This window comes from Gymnoscopelus microlampas (assembly GCF_963454915.1).
Source record: "Gymnoscopelus microlampas genome assembly, chromosome: 14".
Classification (NCBI taxonomy): domain Eukaryota; kingdom Metazoa; phylum Chordata; class Actinopteri; order Myctophiformes; family Myctophidae; genus Gymnoscopelus; species Gymnoscopelus microlampas.
In genome coordinates, this window is record NC_139951.1 from 27,313,885 (window position 1) to 27,330,998 (window position 17,114).

Sequence of the window (17,114 nt, forward strand, 5' to 3'; positions counted from 1 at the left end):
GCCATCAAATGCTGTGAGAACTATGTAGATCTACGTCCTGTCAGATCCAACCGTTGACCGCCATTGTTAGAAAGAAAATCCACAAGAGGGCACTCTAACGCAACTTAGGAATGATCCCTCGACTCTGCTAAAAGGAATCGACGGCTGTGACGTCGTCAATATGCCCATATATGGACATTTTAATATATGGGCATATACTGATGACATCAGGGATCTCCATATACAGTATGGGCATAAAAGGGACAAGGACTGACAGATACAGAGATCTCCATTCTTGAACTTATGTAACCAAAACGCACATCTGACTCTGACGGCAGCTACACAGAGTTACTCTGAGAGTTGTAGTTGGTTTAACTAACCAAAACAACACTCAGATTTTGCTGTGTGTGAAGGAGACAAGATGAGAGAGGAATCGAGAGTAAATAAAGCAAGGATCTAACAGATGTGATGTACAGTACATTTGTGTGAATGCCTGCTATGAGAGCCTGATCTATTTTGTGCCATCTGTCTGCGCCCTCAGCGTTCCTGAAGAGGCTTGACTCTTGCTACTCAGTGGAGAAGGGCAAGAAGATTGTTTTGACCTGTGAGGTGGTTGATCCCAATGTCCAAGTCAAATGGTTGAAGAACGGGCAGGAGATCAAACCCTCAGCCAAGTACACAAGCATGAACACACACACACACACACACACACACACACACACACACACACACACACACACACACACACACACACACACACACACACACACACACACACACACACACACACACACACACACACACACACACACACACACACACACACACACACACACACACACACACCTTTAATAGGGTACTTTTTTTGCTACATTAAGAGATTTGATTAATTATACACGAGCCCATATCTTTTTCCAAGTTTACTAAGAGACTACAGTATGTAGCTGCGGAAAAATAGCAAGCTAAAATTATCCATGCCACAACGCCATATTTTCAGATGACACTGCCATCAACACTTTTTATTTATAGGAGGTTGTAATTAGCCTCTCAGGGACGCTTAGTTGCAAGTCACATAGCTAAGACGTCTCATGGGCCTTGGTCAAAGACCTCTCAGGTCTGAACTGACTGGTCATTTTTATTATTACAATACTTTTGAAATCAAAAGTGTGTGTGGTTTGGCACTGTAGCTGTATTTAAAAACAATCTGTTTATCTTGCATTGTGCGACATCTTTTAGAGTCAAAATAATCAGAAAGTAATATGCGATGTACAGTATGAAGTTTTCATCAACTACTCATAATGCTGGACCACGCCAGTCGTCCATGTTGCCCCCCCCCCCCCCCCCCCTTCTTTCTAAAGCATGTTGTTAAAATTCAGCTCCAATTCCCTAAGGCGTTTCTGCACTTGGGCTGTCTATAGGGTTTTCTTCTAGACCCAAGGGCAATTGCCCTGGGAGTTCAAGTGTGAAAGGTGTTTTCGATCCTGGGTGGGGTCCAGAAAAGCCTGCTTTGGTCCACCTCAAAGAGGTGGTCTGGGTTTACTTCAAGCAATCTTGATAATCAGACAGCACCAGATTTGAAAGCGATATGCTCCACACACGTATACATTTACTTTATGTGAAATAGTTAATTGGTTGAACGTGTCCGCATAAAGCAGTTTCTGTGCCAGGGGACATATACTGTACGCATCTTTATACCTTGGCTCTTCTTTTTTACTCTCTGTTCTATCAAACCGATTGATATCAGATTTTTTTGTGACAAAGTCCTTATTTTGTCTTCGATCAATTTGCAGTCATATTAAGTGGACTTTGCATAATGGCTGCTCACTCACGAACAAACTCCATTATCCTTTCTCCAGTCTAAAATTCTAGTTATATCCAACGCAAGCAACAGATAAAAAGAGCATGTTTGGGACAGATTCGTTTTTTCACACTCTTCTTGTCTTGTCACTTTGCCAGGTATGTCATGGAGCAAAATGGAAACCTCAGGACTCTGACCATCAACAGGACAACCCTGGCTGACGACGCTGCATACGAGTGCGTGGTTGGCGAGGAGAAGTCTTTCACTGAGGTGTTTGTGAAAGGTAAGCAGAGTAGAAGCAGTTGTTGATCCCGACTAGCACTAGCTTTTTGTATTGACTACTAGTCTCGGGTAACCAGACATACCTACCGATACGTCTGGGGAAATCAAAGTGTTATGTAGTGGTTCGAACAGTGGAGGGAAACCTTCGCTACCAAACCTACACCCACACTGCTTTGAAAACCCATCCTGACACCGCCACAGTATGAAGGACATCCCTAAAGGCTTTGCATTGGTTCTGCAATGCAGTTCATATTTTTGCCAAATTGTTTCCACCCAGTTCAAATGCGTCATTTCATAAAAAGATTTCAAAAATAACACGAGCAGATTAGCTTTTAAAAATAAATCCATTTTGCCTATAATGACATGCCCCAAATAGGGAGGCCAGTTTTAAAGTGATTAATGAATGTGTGGTAGCAGAAAGAAAACAAGTGTCAGTCAAAAAATCTGATTAATCTGCATAGGAAATATGAATAAAAGACCTGAGTTTTGAGGTTAAATGAGAACGCTAGGGGGTGACAAATGGAAATTGCCATCCCCTGGAACCCTAAATGACGCCACTGAACCAATTTTAGCCTCTACACAGAAACTTGATATTACCAGACATATCGATAGGCCAACAATCTCCGAACGTTTGGCTATAAACGAGACTGATCGATATAGTTACAGAATGGAGTGGTGTAAAGTAACTAAGTACATTTACTCAAGTACTGTACTTAAGTACAATTTTGAGGTAATTTTACTTAATCGTAGTGTTTTCAATTGTCTATACTTTTACTTCTACTCCACTACATCTCAGAGGCAAATATTAAACTTTTACTCCACTACAATTATTTGAAAACTTTAGTAACTAGTTACTTTGCAGATAAATTATTACATTATAAAACATACATCAACTACTGTAGCCCTATATTGTACCTACTGTAGGCTATTTGAAAATTGAAAATTTGAAAATAGCCGATCTACAATCTCACAACACGTCGCATCGCGACACGTTGTGAGCTTATAGATCTTCTATTTTCAAACATGTTAGTACTTTTGGTACTTATTTTGATACCAATACTTTTGTACTTTTACTCAAGTACATTTTGAATTCCGGACTTTTACTTGTAACAGAGTATTTCTACATTGCAGTATTGATACTTTCACTTAAGTACTTTTTCCACCACTGACAGAATGTTAGTAGCTTCTGACCAACACGACATGTTTCTGAACAGAGCCCCCTGTGACCATCGACCTGCTGATGGATGACTACCATGTGGTGGTGGGGGAGCGGGTGGAGTTTGAGATCGAGGTGTCTGAGGAAGGTGCTCACGTGATGTGGTCAGTAAATGTCCCTCCCCATTACGTTGACATGGGGTCTTCAGCGTTTTTCAGCCCAAGGACCCCCTATCTGAGAGAGAGATGAAGCAGGGACCCCCACTATATATTGTATAAAATTGTGTTGCAGATTAAACCTTTTCATAGATTTTCATTGATAGCTTCATTGACAGCACTATCATCAGTGTATGTTGGATTCCATGTTCATTTGTATTTTCTGACATTTAACCACTTTTTTTGACTAACTTGTTTTCATCCAGGTATTTTGAAGACATCGAGCTGCACAAAGATACAAATAATGAGAAGTATCGCATTAAGAAAGATGGAAAGAAGCACACTCTCATTATCCTGGAGGCTGGGTTAGATGACATTGGAATGTACCATGCCTGGACAAACGGGGGTCATACCAAAGGAGAGCTGGAGGTGGAAGGTACCACATTGTAAACCACAGCTGCACAGTAAAATCCTCGATGTTAATTTAACTCTGAGAGTGTACAATGTAACCAAATGGGTGAGGGTCGATTCAGTTACATTTGTCCACTCTCAGAGTCATAAATGGATAAATTAACACTGAGGATATTACCTTGTAGGGGTGTGGCATAACAAAATATATTACAGAATCAGCGCAGGGCTCCAAGGGCCAAATGCAAGTCTGTAAGCAACATACTGTAATGACCGACTGATGTTATGTAGATGCAACATGAACTTTATCCTCCCTCTCTGACTTAACATGTTTTGTCTTTGTCTCTCCTTCTCCTCCTTGAATTCCCCCTATGGTTGACTCCAATGTGATCTCCTTCAGAAAAGGAACTGGAGGTGTTACAAGACATTGCTGATCTGACTGTCAGAGCAACAGACCAGGCTATGTTCAAGTGTGAGGTGTCTGATGACAAGGTGGTAGGAAAGTGGTTCAAAGATGGAGTGGAGGTCCTGCCAGATGAGCGTCACAAAATGACCCACATTGGAAGGTACTGTACGAGGCGTGAAGCAGGCTGGGCACCTGTGGCAATATGGGTGCTGCCCTATGGAATCAGTTATCACGGAAATGTAGAGGATTGCACGGAATTCACACAGGTATGCAGTAACTGTAAGAATCTGAAATAAGAATATATCTGGGGGAAAAAATAAAATAATAATTTTGAACCCACTGAATCCATAGGGCTGTACAACATCTGACAACAGGAAGAAAAAGGTGGAATATTTACACATGTACAATATACTTTTCTGGCCCATCCTCACCATTACTTTACAATGCCCTTTTCAGGATACATAAGCTGCTCATCGATAATGTAAAGCCTGAAGACGCTGGCGATTACACTTTCGTTCCTGAAGGTTATGCCCTGTCGCTCTCTGCCAAACTCAACTTCTTGGGTGAGTTAAACGGGTGACAAAGAATATTGGATGCATTAAAATTCCTTTGATCATTTTGCTAACACTTATTTTGTTTCCCAAACCAGAGATCAAGATTGACTATGTACCCAGACAAGGTAAGTAGCTCACAAACTACATCAGACATCAAACAACACTTGTGCAGTTCATGCACTACATACTGTATGAGCAGTGGTGGTACAAGTACAATTTTTAGGTATTTTTACTGGAGGATTTCCAATTTTCAATACCGTTACTTCTACTCCACTACATCTCACAGTCAAATATTGTACTTTTACTCCACTACAATCATTTGAAAACTTTAGTTACTTTGTAGATTTTGATTATTATTACAAAACATTCATTAACCACCCCAGCCCTCTACATACTTTGGCTATTTGAAAATAGCCGATCTACAAGCTCACAACGTGTTACTTTGCGACACGTTGAGAGCTTGTAGATCTGCTATTTATATTGATACTTTTACTTAAGTAAAACATTTTTAGTTCTTCTTCCACCACTCTGTGTGAGTGACACCCAATCTCCATGTCTCTGTACTTCTAACAAGACCCTCCCAAGATCCACCTGGACACCACTGGCAACATGGTCTCGCAGAACACCATCATTGTGGTGGCAGGCAACAAGCTGCGTCTGGATGTTGAGATCACTGGGGACCCAGCGCCCACTGTTGTGTGGTCCAAGGGAGACCAGGTACGGATACACCTAAACCAGTAGTATTGCCGTGTCTGCTTATTATAAGCAAATTATTGGTAGTTGCGGGTTACAGGTTTTTGGGCTTGTTTGTAAAATGTAGTTGCTTATTTGGGCTTGTATCCTAATGTTGTTTAAACCAGTGCTTCTCACACATTTTCATGTCAGGGACCCCCGTACCAGATTTGTGTGTCAAAAAATATTCAGCTGAAAATAGCAGGTCTACATCGCGACGCGTTGTGAGCTTGTAGATCGGCTAATTTCAAATATCCGATGCATATACTGTAGGTATAAAGTGCTCATGTGGCCTTTAGTCGATTATTTTGGGCATTAGTATAGCTAGCTAGAGAAGTATTTATTGAGATGAAAAGGTGGACATTTTGCACAATAGCACACACTAGTGGTGGTATTACTATCTGCAGAGGCAGATTTCACCAAGCTTAACACATAAATAATGATGTCCTGTCTCTCAGCCAATCACTGATGCCGAAGGCCGTGTGAGAGTGGAGGCGAGAAAAGACTTGAGCTGCTTCGTCATAGAGGGAGCTGAGAGGGAGGATGAGGGGAACTACACTATCGTTGTCACCAACCCCGCTGGAGAGGACAAGGCTCAGCTGTTTGTCAAGATTGTGGGTGAGTGTCAGAGATCCAATATATATTACGGATGGATTACTGAAGCTACACTGGTCAATGATTGATTGACGTTTTTATTGACAAAAAAAACATATTTCCCATATATACTGTATTTGTACATATCTATGAAAAGGATGAAACACAAAAGACCTTTGCTAATATTGAACAGAATATACCTCAAAGAGACTTATGCTAGTGGCCAATGACTGATTTACCATGCTGCCATAGTGATGGGTTAGATTTATGATGGAATCTTAATAGGGCCCTAAACACATTGCAATCTCGGTACTTGATATGCAATGACTTGAGTGTTTTTGTTTTTTTCCCCTTAGATGTGCCTGACCCCCCTGAGAATGTCAAGTGCACCGGAGTGGGAGAGGACACTGCCACCATTATCTGGGAGCCACCCAAATTTGATGGTGGTGCGCCAGTCAAAGGTAAGACAAGACAAGAAATAAGTGGGTCCTCCCCCTGCCCCGGGACACATTTCACTTCAACCATGTGTATGCCCTCACTTGTCACACACATACACACTCACACTCTCTCACAAACAATCGATCAACAAAAGATAAACGTTTTGTAATGAAATAATCAGTTATGTGATTTATTGTGTAAAACTTTCTAATGTGTGCTATTTAGAACTTCAGCTTAATATGAAATGAGATTTGGTTTTTAGCTTCACCCAGCTGGCTCGGTCCAGCTGCTCAAGTGGTTACGATATGTGATTGGGGGGAGCAGTTAGGGGTTAAGTGTCCTGCTCAGGGACACTTCGACCGGGAGGCAAACAGGTGGTCTTCTGATTTCCAGTCCCCCCCCCCCCCCCCTCCCCCTCCCCCTTTCAGTTCAGATTACATAAGTTTCCATCATCTAGTCATTATCTTTTTACCATAATGTTATGGTCTCAACAAATTGTGTGGATAAAAAAATATATAAACAAATAATCATTATTTGCAGCCCTAGACACAAACACAAATGCAGGCTACACCCATACAATTAGGCCAAGGATTTGCTACACACGTTTAGATGTAAAAAATGTTATTTCCTACCTTGTCTTCATCACTGACTTTTGCATAGCCATCAGCCGTCTTCCTCATCTTTGGGGATGCATAAAGTCCTTTTAATGTCTTGGAAGTCCATCTGCTTAGCCAGTTTTCCTCCAATAGAAAGACTACGGTGTGTGTGTGCTTTCCAGATGGCGCATTTGCTTTTCCAAATCCTCAGATAGATCCTTGGGATAGTCTTATTTCTACAAGATGTCCTGCTTGAATATTCACATTGCAAATGTCATCTCAGATGGATTCAAATCAGGTATTCCATTGTGCAATCATAACTACTGTCACACAATATCAACTATAGAATGTGTCCCCGGTGCATCGCTTTCCCTGTCTGCCATAGGTATAAAACTCACATTATAAGTTTCAGCAAGATTGACTCCCAGTCATATCAAAGACATTTTATATTTCCTGCAGTAGAGCTTCAATGTAGCTTCCTGGGTATTATCCTGCCACTCTGTAGGAACAGATTCAGATTTAGAAAGCCACTCCCTCCTCAGCTGGCAACCATCACACTAACGGGCCCCAGACTGGACACACACTGCTGGGAAAGCAGACAGGAATCAGCAGTTAGACAATTGGAACCAATTAGACACCAAGGTGAATCGGAGAAATAGAGATAGAGAAGAGATTACTGGGGAGAGAGACAGAGGCCCGTCACACCGGAAATAATTATCAGAACGTCACCAAATTCGACTGGATGTTCACGTACAGTACAGATATGGAATAAAGCATTTAATTAAAAACATTTCATCTATACTGTATACTGTATACACTTGAACATATGAATCTTAATTTTTGGGGGCAGTTGAGAGGCAGGCATATGTCTGAGGTGGCCAGTGAATACCTCAACTCATCAGCATTAGGACCGAAGCTGAGCTAAACATGGTCCAACTTGCATAATACAAGAGCAACAGAAAGATGCCCGTGTCATCACACTTGATGACTCATTGGTGAGTTAGATGGCATGGTACTGTAGCACTATCCTGGTGTTCACCTCTGCTTTATAACTGACCGGATCGATGATGGTTTTGGTTTCTTCTGCACCTTCAAAATCTCTGGCCAATACAATCATCTGTTCCTCAGTGAGTCAACATCACTGGTTCCCAAACAGTGGGTTGGGACCCATCTTTGGGTCGCGAGTACATATCCCTTTACTTTATTACGGTTTGCTTTTAGTTATTGTTAATTCAAAATATTTCCCCAAAAAACTAAACTTTTTTTTCATAAATTAAAAACGAATTCAATATTTTTTCAAAATAATTGCATAAATTAATAAAAAATCAAATACATTCCATAAAAATAGTAGTTATAGTCATATATAGTGAAAATAACAGATCTACTGTACAAGCTCACAATGCGGCGCAAAGTGACGCGTTGTGAGCTTCTAGATCTGCTACTAGTTTGGGTCCCGGGGAAACATCTCATTTCTCTTTTGGGTCTTTAGCTAAAAAGTTTGGGAACCATTGGTCTACGTGGACCTGAGCTGGTTATTATGTTATTGCAAACAACCTCAGAAATCGTAGACTTGTTGCCATTGCTTGTCAAGCAACTCCTGAAATGTGATACTTTTGCTCTCTGATCGCCTGACTATGTGAGACTGCTGCATCTCAAACTGCTCCACATCTTTGTCTCTCTTGTTGCTGGACAGAGTTTGAGTGGTTGTTGATCATATCTCTCACATACAAACCCACACAGTTAGGAGACGCAGACCCAGTAATGTTTTGGGGATATTCAAAAGTTGTGTTCATATTAACCTTTTAAGCATATAGGCCTACTGTAGGATACTGGCTACTCAATGTACAAATGCCCCTCTCTCCCAGTATATCTCAGTTTTTTTCTTTATATTGATGTCTATAGGTTGTTGTTTTTTGCATCATGACATGTTTCCTAAATATAGACTTTTCCATCCATCCATCAGGTTATCTCATGGAGAGGAAGAAGAAGGGTTCACAAAGATGGACAAAGCTCAACTTTGACGTGTATGAGTCGACCACGTACGAAGCTAAGAGGATGATTGAAGGCGTGCTCTATGAGATGAGGGTGTTCGCTATCAACAGCATCGGCATGTCTCCGCCCAGTGCCACCTCCAAGCCTTTCATGCCCATCGGTAAATCCTGATTTATGCTCCCCCACAGCAATGTGGCGCACCGAAAATAGCAGGTTTACACGCTCACAATCTGATCCGTTGTGAGCTTGTACATCGGCTATTTTCAGTGTGTTTAAATGAACCCATAACTCAGCCACATTCAACATGCAGTGGTTTATTGCCATGTCAAACCAGATTGTTAGGAATTTATATCATTGCACACCTCCTGATAAACACATAGGTTAGGATGTGTGGAAGACATAAACATTTAACACTCACATAACACACATTATTGTATACAGCAATGCACAAATCAGTCTGACACTCTGTCTGACATCTAGCAGTCAGAGCACACCCTAAAATCCTCCTAGTCTGCCTGGATGCAAAGTCCTTTGTGACTACTTCGCCCATCAGCTGAGACAGTTCACACTGAATGGAAAGTACTGCGGCACTGCAAATGTGGCACCACAAATAGCACAGAGCATGCCACGCTACAGTATGTTACAAAAGGGTCACCATAGATTCTGTGAGGATGTCAATCACTATTGTGGCATGATATAATTGAATTGAATTGTACTTCCACGTACTGTTTCTCATGTCTTACTAAAGTACACCATAATACATTATGCCACAATAATGACTGTAGAGACATTATGTATAAAATATTTTCTTGTTATTTCTATAATTTTCCATTTTACAGGCTACACTTTCCCAGCTTCTCTTTCCCGCTGTCTGTTAATTGGCCTTTGTCAATGCAGCCCTGTGATTCTCTTCGCTCTCCTGTTATTAATAATTACGAGTGTTAATAATTAGTGTTGCTGCTCTTCTTAATTTTTTCTCTCCCTGTCAGCCCCAACTAGCGAGCCCACACGTCTGATGGTGCATGATGTGACAGATACTACATGCGCTCTGAAGTGGTTCCCCCCAGAGAGGATCGGAGCTGGAGGCCTGGACGGCTACATTATTGAATACTGCAAGGAAGGAGGTAAAAGAACTTAGCCATGGTGCAAAAGACCACATTTCACTTACTGTTCGCAGTCTTACTTTGACACATTTAATTTAATTCCCTTCAAGTGTAGAGACAGAGTGGGCGCTGTCCCGCGGGCAGCTTAAAAGAATAAAGAATTAACCAGAATTAATAGCCAAAATGGGAAACGCTGCAGGAGAGAGATCCCGTCTTTCTCACTGTTTAATTATGTTACCGCAGACACAGAGTGGGTGGTGGCCAACACTCAACTCTGTGAGAAGCAGAGCTACACGGTGCGCAATCTACCTGTTGGTGAGAAGATGAACTTCAGGGTAGTGGCCAAGAACCTTGCTGGAACCAGCCCCCCTGCTACATTGGCCCAGCCTGTCACCATTCGTGAGATCATGGGTGAGTTATCTTACGATGTGTGAGCAGAAGAACAGTATTTTAAAATGCATTCATGCACTGTGGATGTGCATTACTACTTGTTTTTTCAATACATGAAACATGTACAGCAGTTTAAACATAGACTTAGTTCCTTACTTACTTACATACTTACTTAATCCTCTTCACTCCATGTGGAACATACCACAAGGTGGCGGCGAGCCTGCCTTGCCCAAGGGCGCAGCTTCCTGCTTTGAAATTGAGTCCATAGGAAGTGACAGTTCATATGAATGGCCTGCAGTTTCGCTGTTTTACCCCTGCTGGTGTCAGAAAGATTTTTTCTCCATTCAAGTGGGTTCCAACAGCCGGAGCTGATCAACAAAATATTTGGACTTGTATCATGGCCAAGTATCTAACCCAAGGTTCTGCCAAAGTCCATGATCACTATAACATTCTTGACTGCACCTCTTATGCCATATGGCACCCTACAACACATTTATTTATAACCACTTGAAACCTGGCATCCCTATTCCGGGGGTAACATTCACAGAAAATAGCGGATCTACAAGAATGCAACACGTTGTGAGCTTGAAGATAGATCGGCTATTTTCAGCAAAGAGATGGTATAGAGGGGGAAAAAGAGCGGTGAAGTTTACTAAGTGTTGAAGTAGTTAAAACGAGAATCCTCCTCCATTAGAACTGCCCAAGATCCGCCTGCCGCGTGAGCTGAGGACCAAGTACATCAAGAAAGTTGGAGAGAAGATCAACCTGACCATCCCCTTCCAGGTTTGTAATGTGATCCATTTCCCAACTCAAGTTTGAGCACCTCAATTGTTTCATTATTACGCATGGCTTTACAAGAGGCCAACCTTCTATAAGAGGGGAGGGGGGGGGTGCGTGTGCGTGCGCGTGCGCGTGCGCGTGCGTGTGCGTGTGTGTGCGTGTGCGTGTGTGTGTGTGTGTGTGCGCGTCTCCACTATTTATTTATGTCTTCTTTGTATTCATTGGTTATCTGGTTTCTTAACTGTCCACAGCCTGCCTATGAGTCAGAGTAGACAGAAATGGTACCATCCTTTAATGAGCATTAGTGAGTGCTAAATATATGAAGATAATGTTGAAAATGGGTGAAGTGCTCCTTCTATTTCAAATGGGGGGACATATAACTTAAACTTAAAATGCTCTCGGTGTTATCATTATCTGTGTTTCTTCATCACCTGCACTCTTAGGGTAAGCCACGCCCTGTTGCCACATGGTTCAAGGATGGTGAGCCCGTTGACGAGAAGAAGGTGGGCATCCGTAACACATTAGTGGACTCCATCTTCTTCATCCGCTCAGCGGAGAGAGATCATTCTGGAAAGTATGAGCTGGTTCTAAAGATTGAGAACATGGAAGACAGGGCCGCCATCGACATCAGAGTTATTGGTAAGAAGCCGGCGCTCACCCATCGTTCAACTTCAAGCCTTAACTGTCCCTTAAAAAAGGAAGATTCGGAGAAAAGAAACAAAACAGGGTACAACGCAAAATTCCTGATCACAGTGAACAGAGCAAGTGCAGAAAATGACCACAGAGGTAGCGGCATGATTTATGTAAGTTAAGTGATGATTCCTTTGAGGAGAATGAATGACAACTATGCATTGAGGAAAATGGCCATACCCTGTAGAAGACAAGATTCTGAAATTAAATTACTTAGCTGTTCTTATCAAGTGTGACATAGCCTAGAAAAAGGAGTAGGACGGTAAAGGTTTTGTCATTGTCTAAGGACTAGTGATGAGCGGGTCGACCCGTAACCCGCGGGACCCGCGGGTCAACCCGCGGCGTGGGTGGGTCGAGTCAGGATTTCAGAGGAAATTATGCGGGCTGCGGGTGAGTGGGTCAGCCGCTCTCACACGCAAAAAAATATAAAAATCACATGCTCTTGTTTTGTCTTTATTCCTAATAAGAATAAGAATAATAACAATAAAACAGTTTGAATACACTTGGGGTGTATACTTGAAGATTATTTTCCTTTGTGATTTTTTTTTTTTACCGCGGGTCGCGGGGCAGGTTGAGCCATAGATTTATAAATGAGTTCGCGGGGCGGGTTGAGGCGGGTTGGGTTCCGTGGGTGGGGCGGGGCGGGGCGGGTCATGGAAAAACCCGACCCGCACATCACTACTACGGACACTTCCAAAAGACAGCATCACTCCTTGTTGGACCACCTACACCTCTTAGTAAACGACGACCTTGCAGGCTTATGCAAAGGCTAAAATGTAATTTAAATAGCATGTTATGTAGACAGATGCCAGGTCATTTCTAGACCTGGCATCCTATAGTGTGTATAGTTTCAATGTACAGATTATAGATTTTTTTGTGTATGATACTGTTTAGACTGATGATAGGTTCTCGGTTTACCTATGATCCTAGATTACAATTTCTATGCATTTGATGTATTACCTCATGATATCCTTGCTTACTGTAAATCGCTCTGGATTAAGAGCGTCTGCTAAATGCCTAAATTGTAAATTGTAAACATTATTTAGTGTGTCTGAAATGTATCCACTAACAACAGCTAACTGTGTCTCTGTAAGTTGAGAGCAGTGGATGAAACCATTATACATACCTTTTTTAAATCCTTTTTTAAAGAGCTACCTGGGCCTCCTATCAAGATCAATGTGTCGGAAGTCTGGGGCTTCAACGCAGCACTGGAATGGGAACCTCCCAAAGATGATGGCAACAGTGAGATCACCGGTTATACTATCCAGAAGGCAGAAAAGAAGACCATGGTGAGTGAGGAAGGAAAGAACTGAGGGCGGCTTCACATTGGGTGCGTTTGAAGCGAAGCGTTCCCCCTCCGTTCCCGAGTGCGCTTGGTTGGCCAGCATTCACACTGGCCAAGACTCGAGACCATTTCATTTAACAGTAATGGTAAATAGGTGCCTCATGGGGGCACTGTGGACTATGACGCTTTGGGAGAGCGAATGTCATTCACAGAAGAAAAGTCATTCTAGAGTGAATAATAAAGTTTGACTGTGTTCCTGACGTTGTCTTGAGTTATAATAACAACAGATCAACAATACACAACCAAAGCAGTGTGTGCACTGATCTTTGAAACCTCGAAATGCACTGTCGTCTGTTAATATGATATTGGCGTCACGGACGCATCCTTTGTAATTTAGCAGTGACGTCACGTCACGGACTAATCCTTGGTGTATTTATCCTTACAATTACGTTCGCCACACATGTGTTTTTTGTTTATTATTTTTCACGGCTCGCGCTACTCAAACACTAGCGGGATTATTATTTCTTGTCAACATTCAAGTATAACTATGAGAGGGTATAACCCAGCTAAAATAATGCGTCATTAGAAAAATATATAAATGATATATGATTAACAGTCCACTTCCTTCTCTTGGTACGGATGGATTCACACTGCCGCGTTCCGTTCCCGACTCCGCAGCAATCGGACCCGAAACTATCTCCCGAGGTGGTTTCGGGTACGGAACGGTGATGCGTTACGGGGAACGGTTCGCTACGTTCACACTACCACAAAATCAGCCAAGTGGTCCAGGGTGCGCACCCGGGACCATAGTGTGAAACCGCTATGAGAGTGCTTGGTTTCCCCCATCCCGGGAGGGCCAGAGCCTGTGTCTCAGTAGTCTAGCTAACAGTGCCGGGCACATCGTAAGATAGCCTACTGTACTTTATATACTTTATTAATGGTTCATTTATATAGCGTTTTTATCCAAAGCGCTTTACATAGATTGTGCATTACATTTACCCATTCACACACACATTCATACACCGATGGCGGAGGAAACCATGCAAAGCACCAACCTGCTCATCGGGAGCAATTAGGGGTTCAGCGTCTTGCTCAAGGACACTTTGACACTAACTCTGGAGGAGCCTGGGATCGAACTGGGAACCTCGCGGTTGCCATCAGGCCGCTCTAACGGTAGAGTAGCCGCTCTACCCTTGAGCCACTGCCGCCCCCTATCTTTCCTCTTAAATTCCTCTTAAATTGACATGCAATTATCTTTGCTCTCTCTTAGTCTTACTCTGTCTCTCCCTCTCATTCCTCTTTCTCTCTCTCTCATTGTTTACATCTCCAGGAGTGGTTCACTGTTTATGAGCACAACAGACGGACAAACTGCACAGCCTCAGACCTGATCATGGGCAACGAGTATGTGTTCCGCATCTACAGCGAGAACCTCTGTGGCATGAGTGAGGACCCTGGCCTCAGCAAGAACTCAGCCATCATTACCAAGACAGGTGTGTGTCTGCTTGTATACATATCCATATAATTTTTACGACCGATATTGATTTCTTCATACTCGTGGTTTACGTGTGAGTTTAACACCTTCACTCAGGGACACACATGCTCTCCCATACTCAGCCATTCATGTGCTGGAAAATGAAGATATCAAGTGTGGCATGCCGTCAAAACCCGAGCCTGATTTACGGTGTTTGACAAACCTTGCCCTCCCTCCTGCTAGCCCTGGAGTACAAGCCCCCTAGCTATGAGGAGAAGGACAAGAACTGCACGCCTAAGTTTACCCAGCCTCTGGTGGACAGATCTTTGGTAGCCGGCTACAGCACCACCATTAGCTGCTCCGTCCGAGGCGTTCCCAAGGTATGTGCGCATGCCTGGTTAAGTAAGTTAAAATAGACTGTCTAGCATAGAACATAAACTTGAATGTGTCCACACATGAGTGTCATTTACCTTTTGGCTGCTATGTGGCAGAATTAAAAAACAACTATGGAATGAAAACTGACTGAATATACACTATACAGTATAAGTAGAATAATTGCATTCAGTAGAGTGCATTCCTCTAACGCCAACGCTGAAAATCCAGCTATCAGTTCTCACTTTATTATTGATTGTTTGTTTTTTGTTTCTGTCTGTTATTTTGCTAACAGACAGAAACACAGACAAACAGAATGGGGCAAAACCATAACCCCCGTTCAACTATATCGGCGGAGGTAACAAACAGAAACACAGTCAAATTCTTGCTGTTAAGGACTGAAAATAGACGATCTACAAGCTCACAACATGTTGCATCATGTCTTGTGGGCTTGTAGATCGGCTATTTTTGGGGCACAACAACAGTGTGCAACTATCACCCTTCAATTTAACTCAATTAACTTGTAACCCCCTCCAGCCTAAGATCGTCTGGCTGAGGAACAAAATGATCCTTAGTGACAACCCCAAGTACATGATGTTTAACAACCAAGGGGTGTTGACCCTCAACATCCGCAAGCCCAGCCAATACGACGGGGGCTGCTACGTCTGCAGGGCTGTCAACTCCCTGGGCCAAGATGAAGTGGAGTGCAAGATTGAGATCCGAGGTGGGGAGCGGGAGTTAGGAGTTTTTTTTTATTTAATTGTATTTTATTTTATTGTTTCCACCAGGCCGAAGGCGTGGCCGAGACTATGTTTCGCTCCCTGTCCGTCTGACCAAAGGCCAAGGCCTGATCAAAGCGAAACACACTCCCTGGAATGCGTGCAGTTTCTGGTCCAAATATTTCTGATCGGCCTGTTACAGCACCACCAGGAGGCCGATCTTTGCAAAAGATTTTATTTTATAATACTATTTTGTCCAAACATCACGCAAATCGGTACACATTATCTCTATAGTCATGTGATCAAGACGGATCAGTCCGATTTTGGTTTGCATTGTGGTCCATTGCACCCACAGCCAGTTTACAAAGATCAACGATTTGTTGTGCATTAGCTTATCTGGCACCTATAGTTGAGAGAGAAACTACACTTAACCAGTAACAGAACCAGAGCGGTCATTGCGGCGAGAGGCAAGCATGCAGCCAATTCACAACGATAGCACAACACAATGGGAACGGTGGGGTGCTAGACCAGTGGGAAAAATAAATAAATAAATAGACCAGTCGATCGCAATAGTCTCCCCCCAATAGTGAGGCGCCTATGACATAGCAGTGGTGGACATTTTGTGGTGCCACATATAGAACAACCATTCATTTTTCCCATATAGATTTCCGAAAATATTTATATAAATTATTTTAAGCCATCCAGGCTCCTGGTGAATCATGACCATAAAACTTTGAGTCTGTGTCAATTTGAAAAACGCAAAACAAAGGGTATTTATCAAATATAGTAGATCATATAATCTCTTAATCTAATTAAATATTTAAAGAAGTATATATTTTACTGTAATAATGTTTGCATAGTGTTTGGAGACAACCAGAGACCTATACCTAATAAGGTGCATTGTTTGTATGACTTCAATCATAACACCAACTCTCTCCTCTGTCTTAGTTCCCCAAGACCCGAACGCAGAGAAGGAGCAGTGAGAACTGAGAAGCCGAACAGCATTGAATGTCAAACTACGTATATGTACCGAATGAAACTCGACACGTTTTAATAGTCAAATAAAAAGAGCTTGAAGTGTTGATTGATGCAAATGTTTATTTATTCATTTTCAAATCTGCTTCCCAACAATATTTATATATATATATATATATATATATATATATATATATATATATATATATATATATATATATATATATATATATATATAT

General features: G+C 42.2%; 1 protein-coding gene across 4 annotated transcripts in view; it reads left to right on the top strand.

The window, feature by feature from the left end:
- Positions 1 to 16,982, top strand: part of LOC311060836 (myosin-binding protein C, fast-type-like) — a 42,200-nt gene extending 25,218 nt beyond the window's left edge. For all 4 annotated transcript variants that reach the window (XM_084079179.1, XM_084079178.1, XM_084079176.1 and 1 more), the window contains 20 exons: positions 521 to 653; positions 1,936 to 2,060; positions 3,274 to 3,379; positions 3,637 to 3,806; positions 4,179 to 4,344; positions 4,641 to 4,747; positions 4,834 to 4,863; positions 5,313 to 5,455; positions 5,929 to 6,088; positions 6,421 to 6,525; positions 9,062 to 9,250; positions 10,080 to 10,214; positions 10,437 to 10,604; positions 11,278 to 11,366; positions 11,807 to 12,002; positions 13,203 to 13,342; positions 14,669 to 14,828; positions 15,053 to 15,189; positions 15,719 to 15,905; positions 16,849 to 16,982. In XM_084079179.1, the coding sequence (XP_083935305.1) occupies positions 521 to 653; positions 1,936 to 2,060; positions 3,274 to 3,379; positions 3,637 to 3,806; positions 4,179 to 4,344; positions 4,641 to 4,747; positions 4,834 to 4,863; positions 5,313 to 5,455; positions 5,929 to 6,088; positions 6,421 to 6,525; positions 9,062 to 9,250; positions 10,080 to 10,214; positions 10,437 to 10,604; positions 11,278 to 11,366; positions 11,807 to 12,002; positions 13,203 to 13,342; positions 14,669 to 14,828; positions 15,053 to 15,189; positions 15,719 to 15,905; positions 16,849 to 16,883 (2,681 nt within the window). In that variant the 3' untranslated portion in view covers positions 16,884 to 16,982. The remainder of the gene's footprint in view (positions 1 to 520; positions 654 to 1,935; positions 2,061 to 3,273; positions 3,380 to 3,636; positions 3,807 to 4,178; positions 4,345 to 4,640; positions 4,748 to 4,833; positions 4,864 to 5,312; positions 5,456 to 5,928; positions 6,089 to 6,420; positions 6,526 to 9,061; positions 9,251 to 10,079; positions 10,215 to 10,436; positions 10,605 to 11,277; positions 11,367 to 11,806; positions 12,003 to 13,202; positions 13,343 to 14,668; positions 14,829 to 15,052; positions 15,190 to 15,718; positions 15,906 to 16,848) is intronic.
- Positions 16,983 to 17,114: the final 132 nt, after the last annotated feature.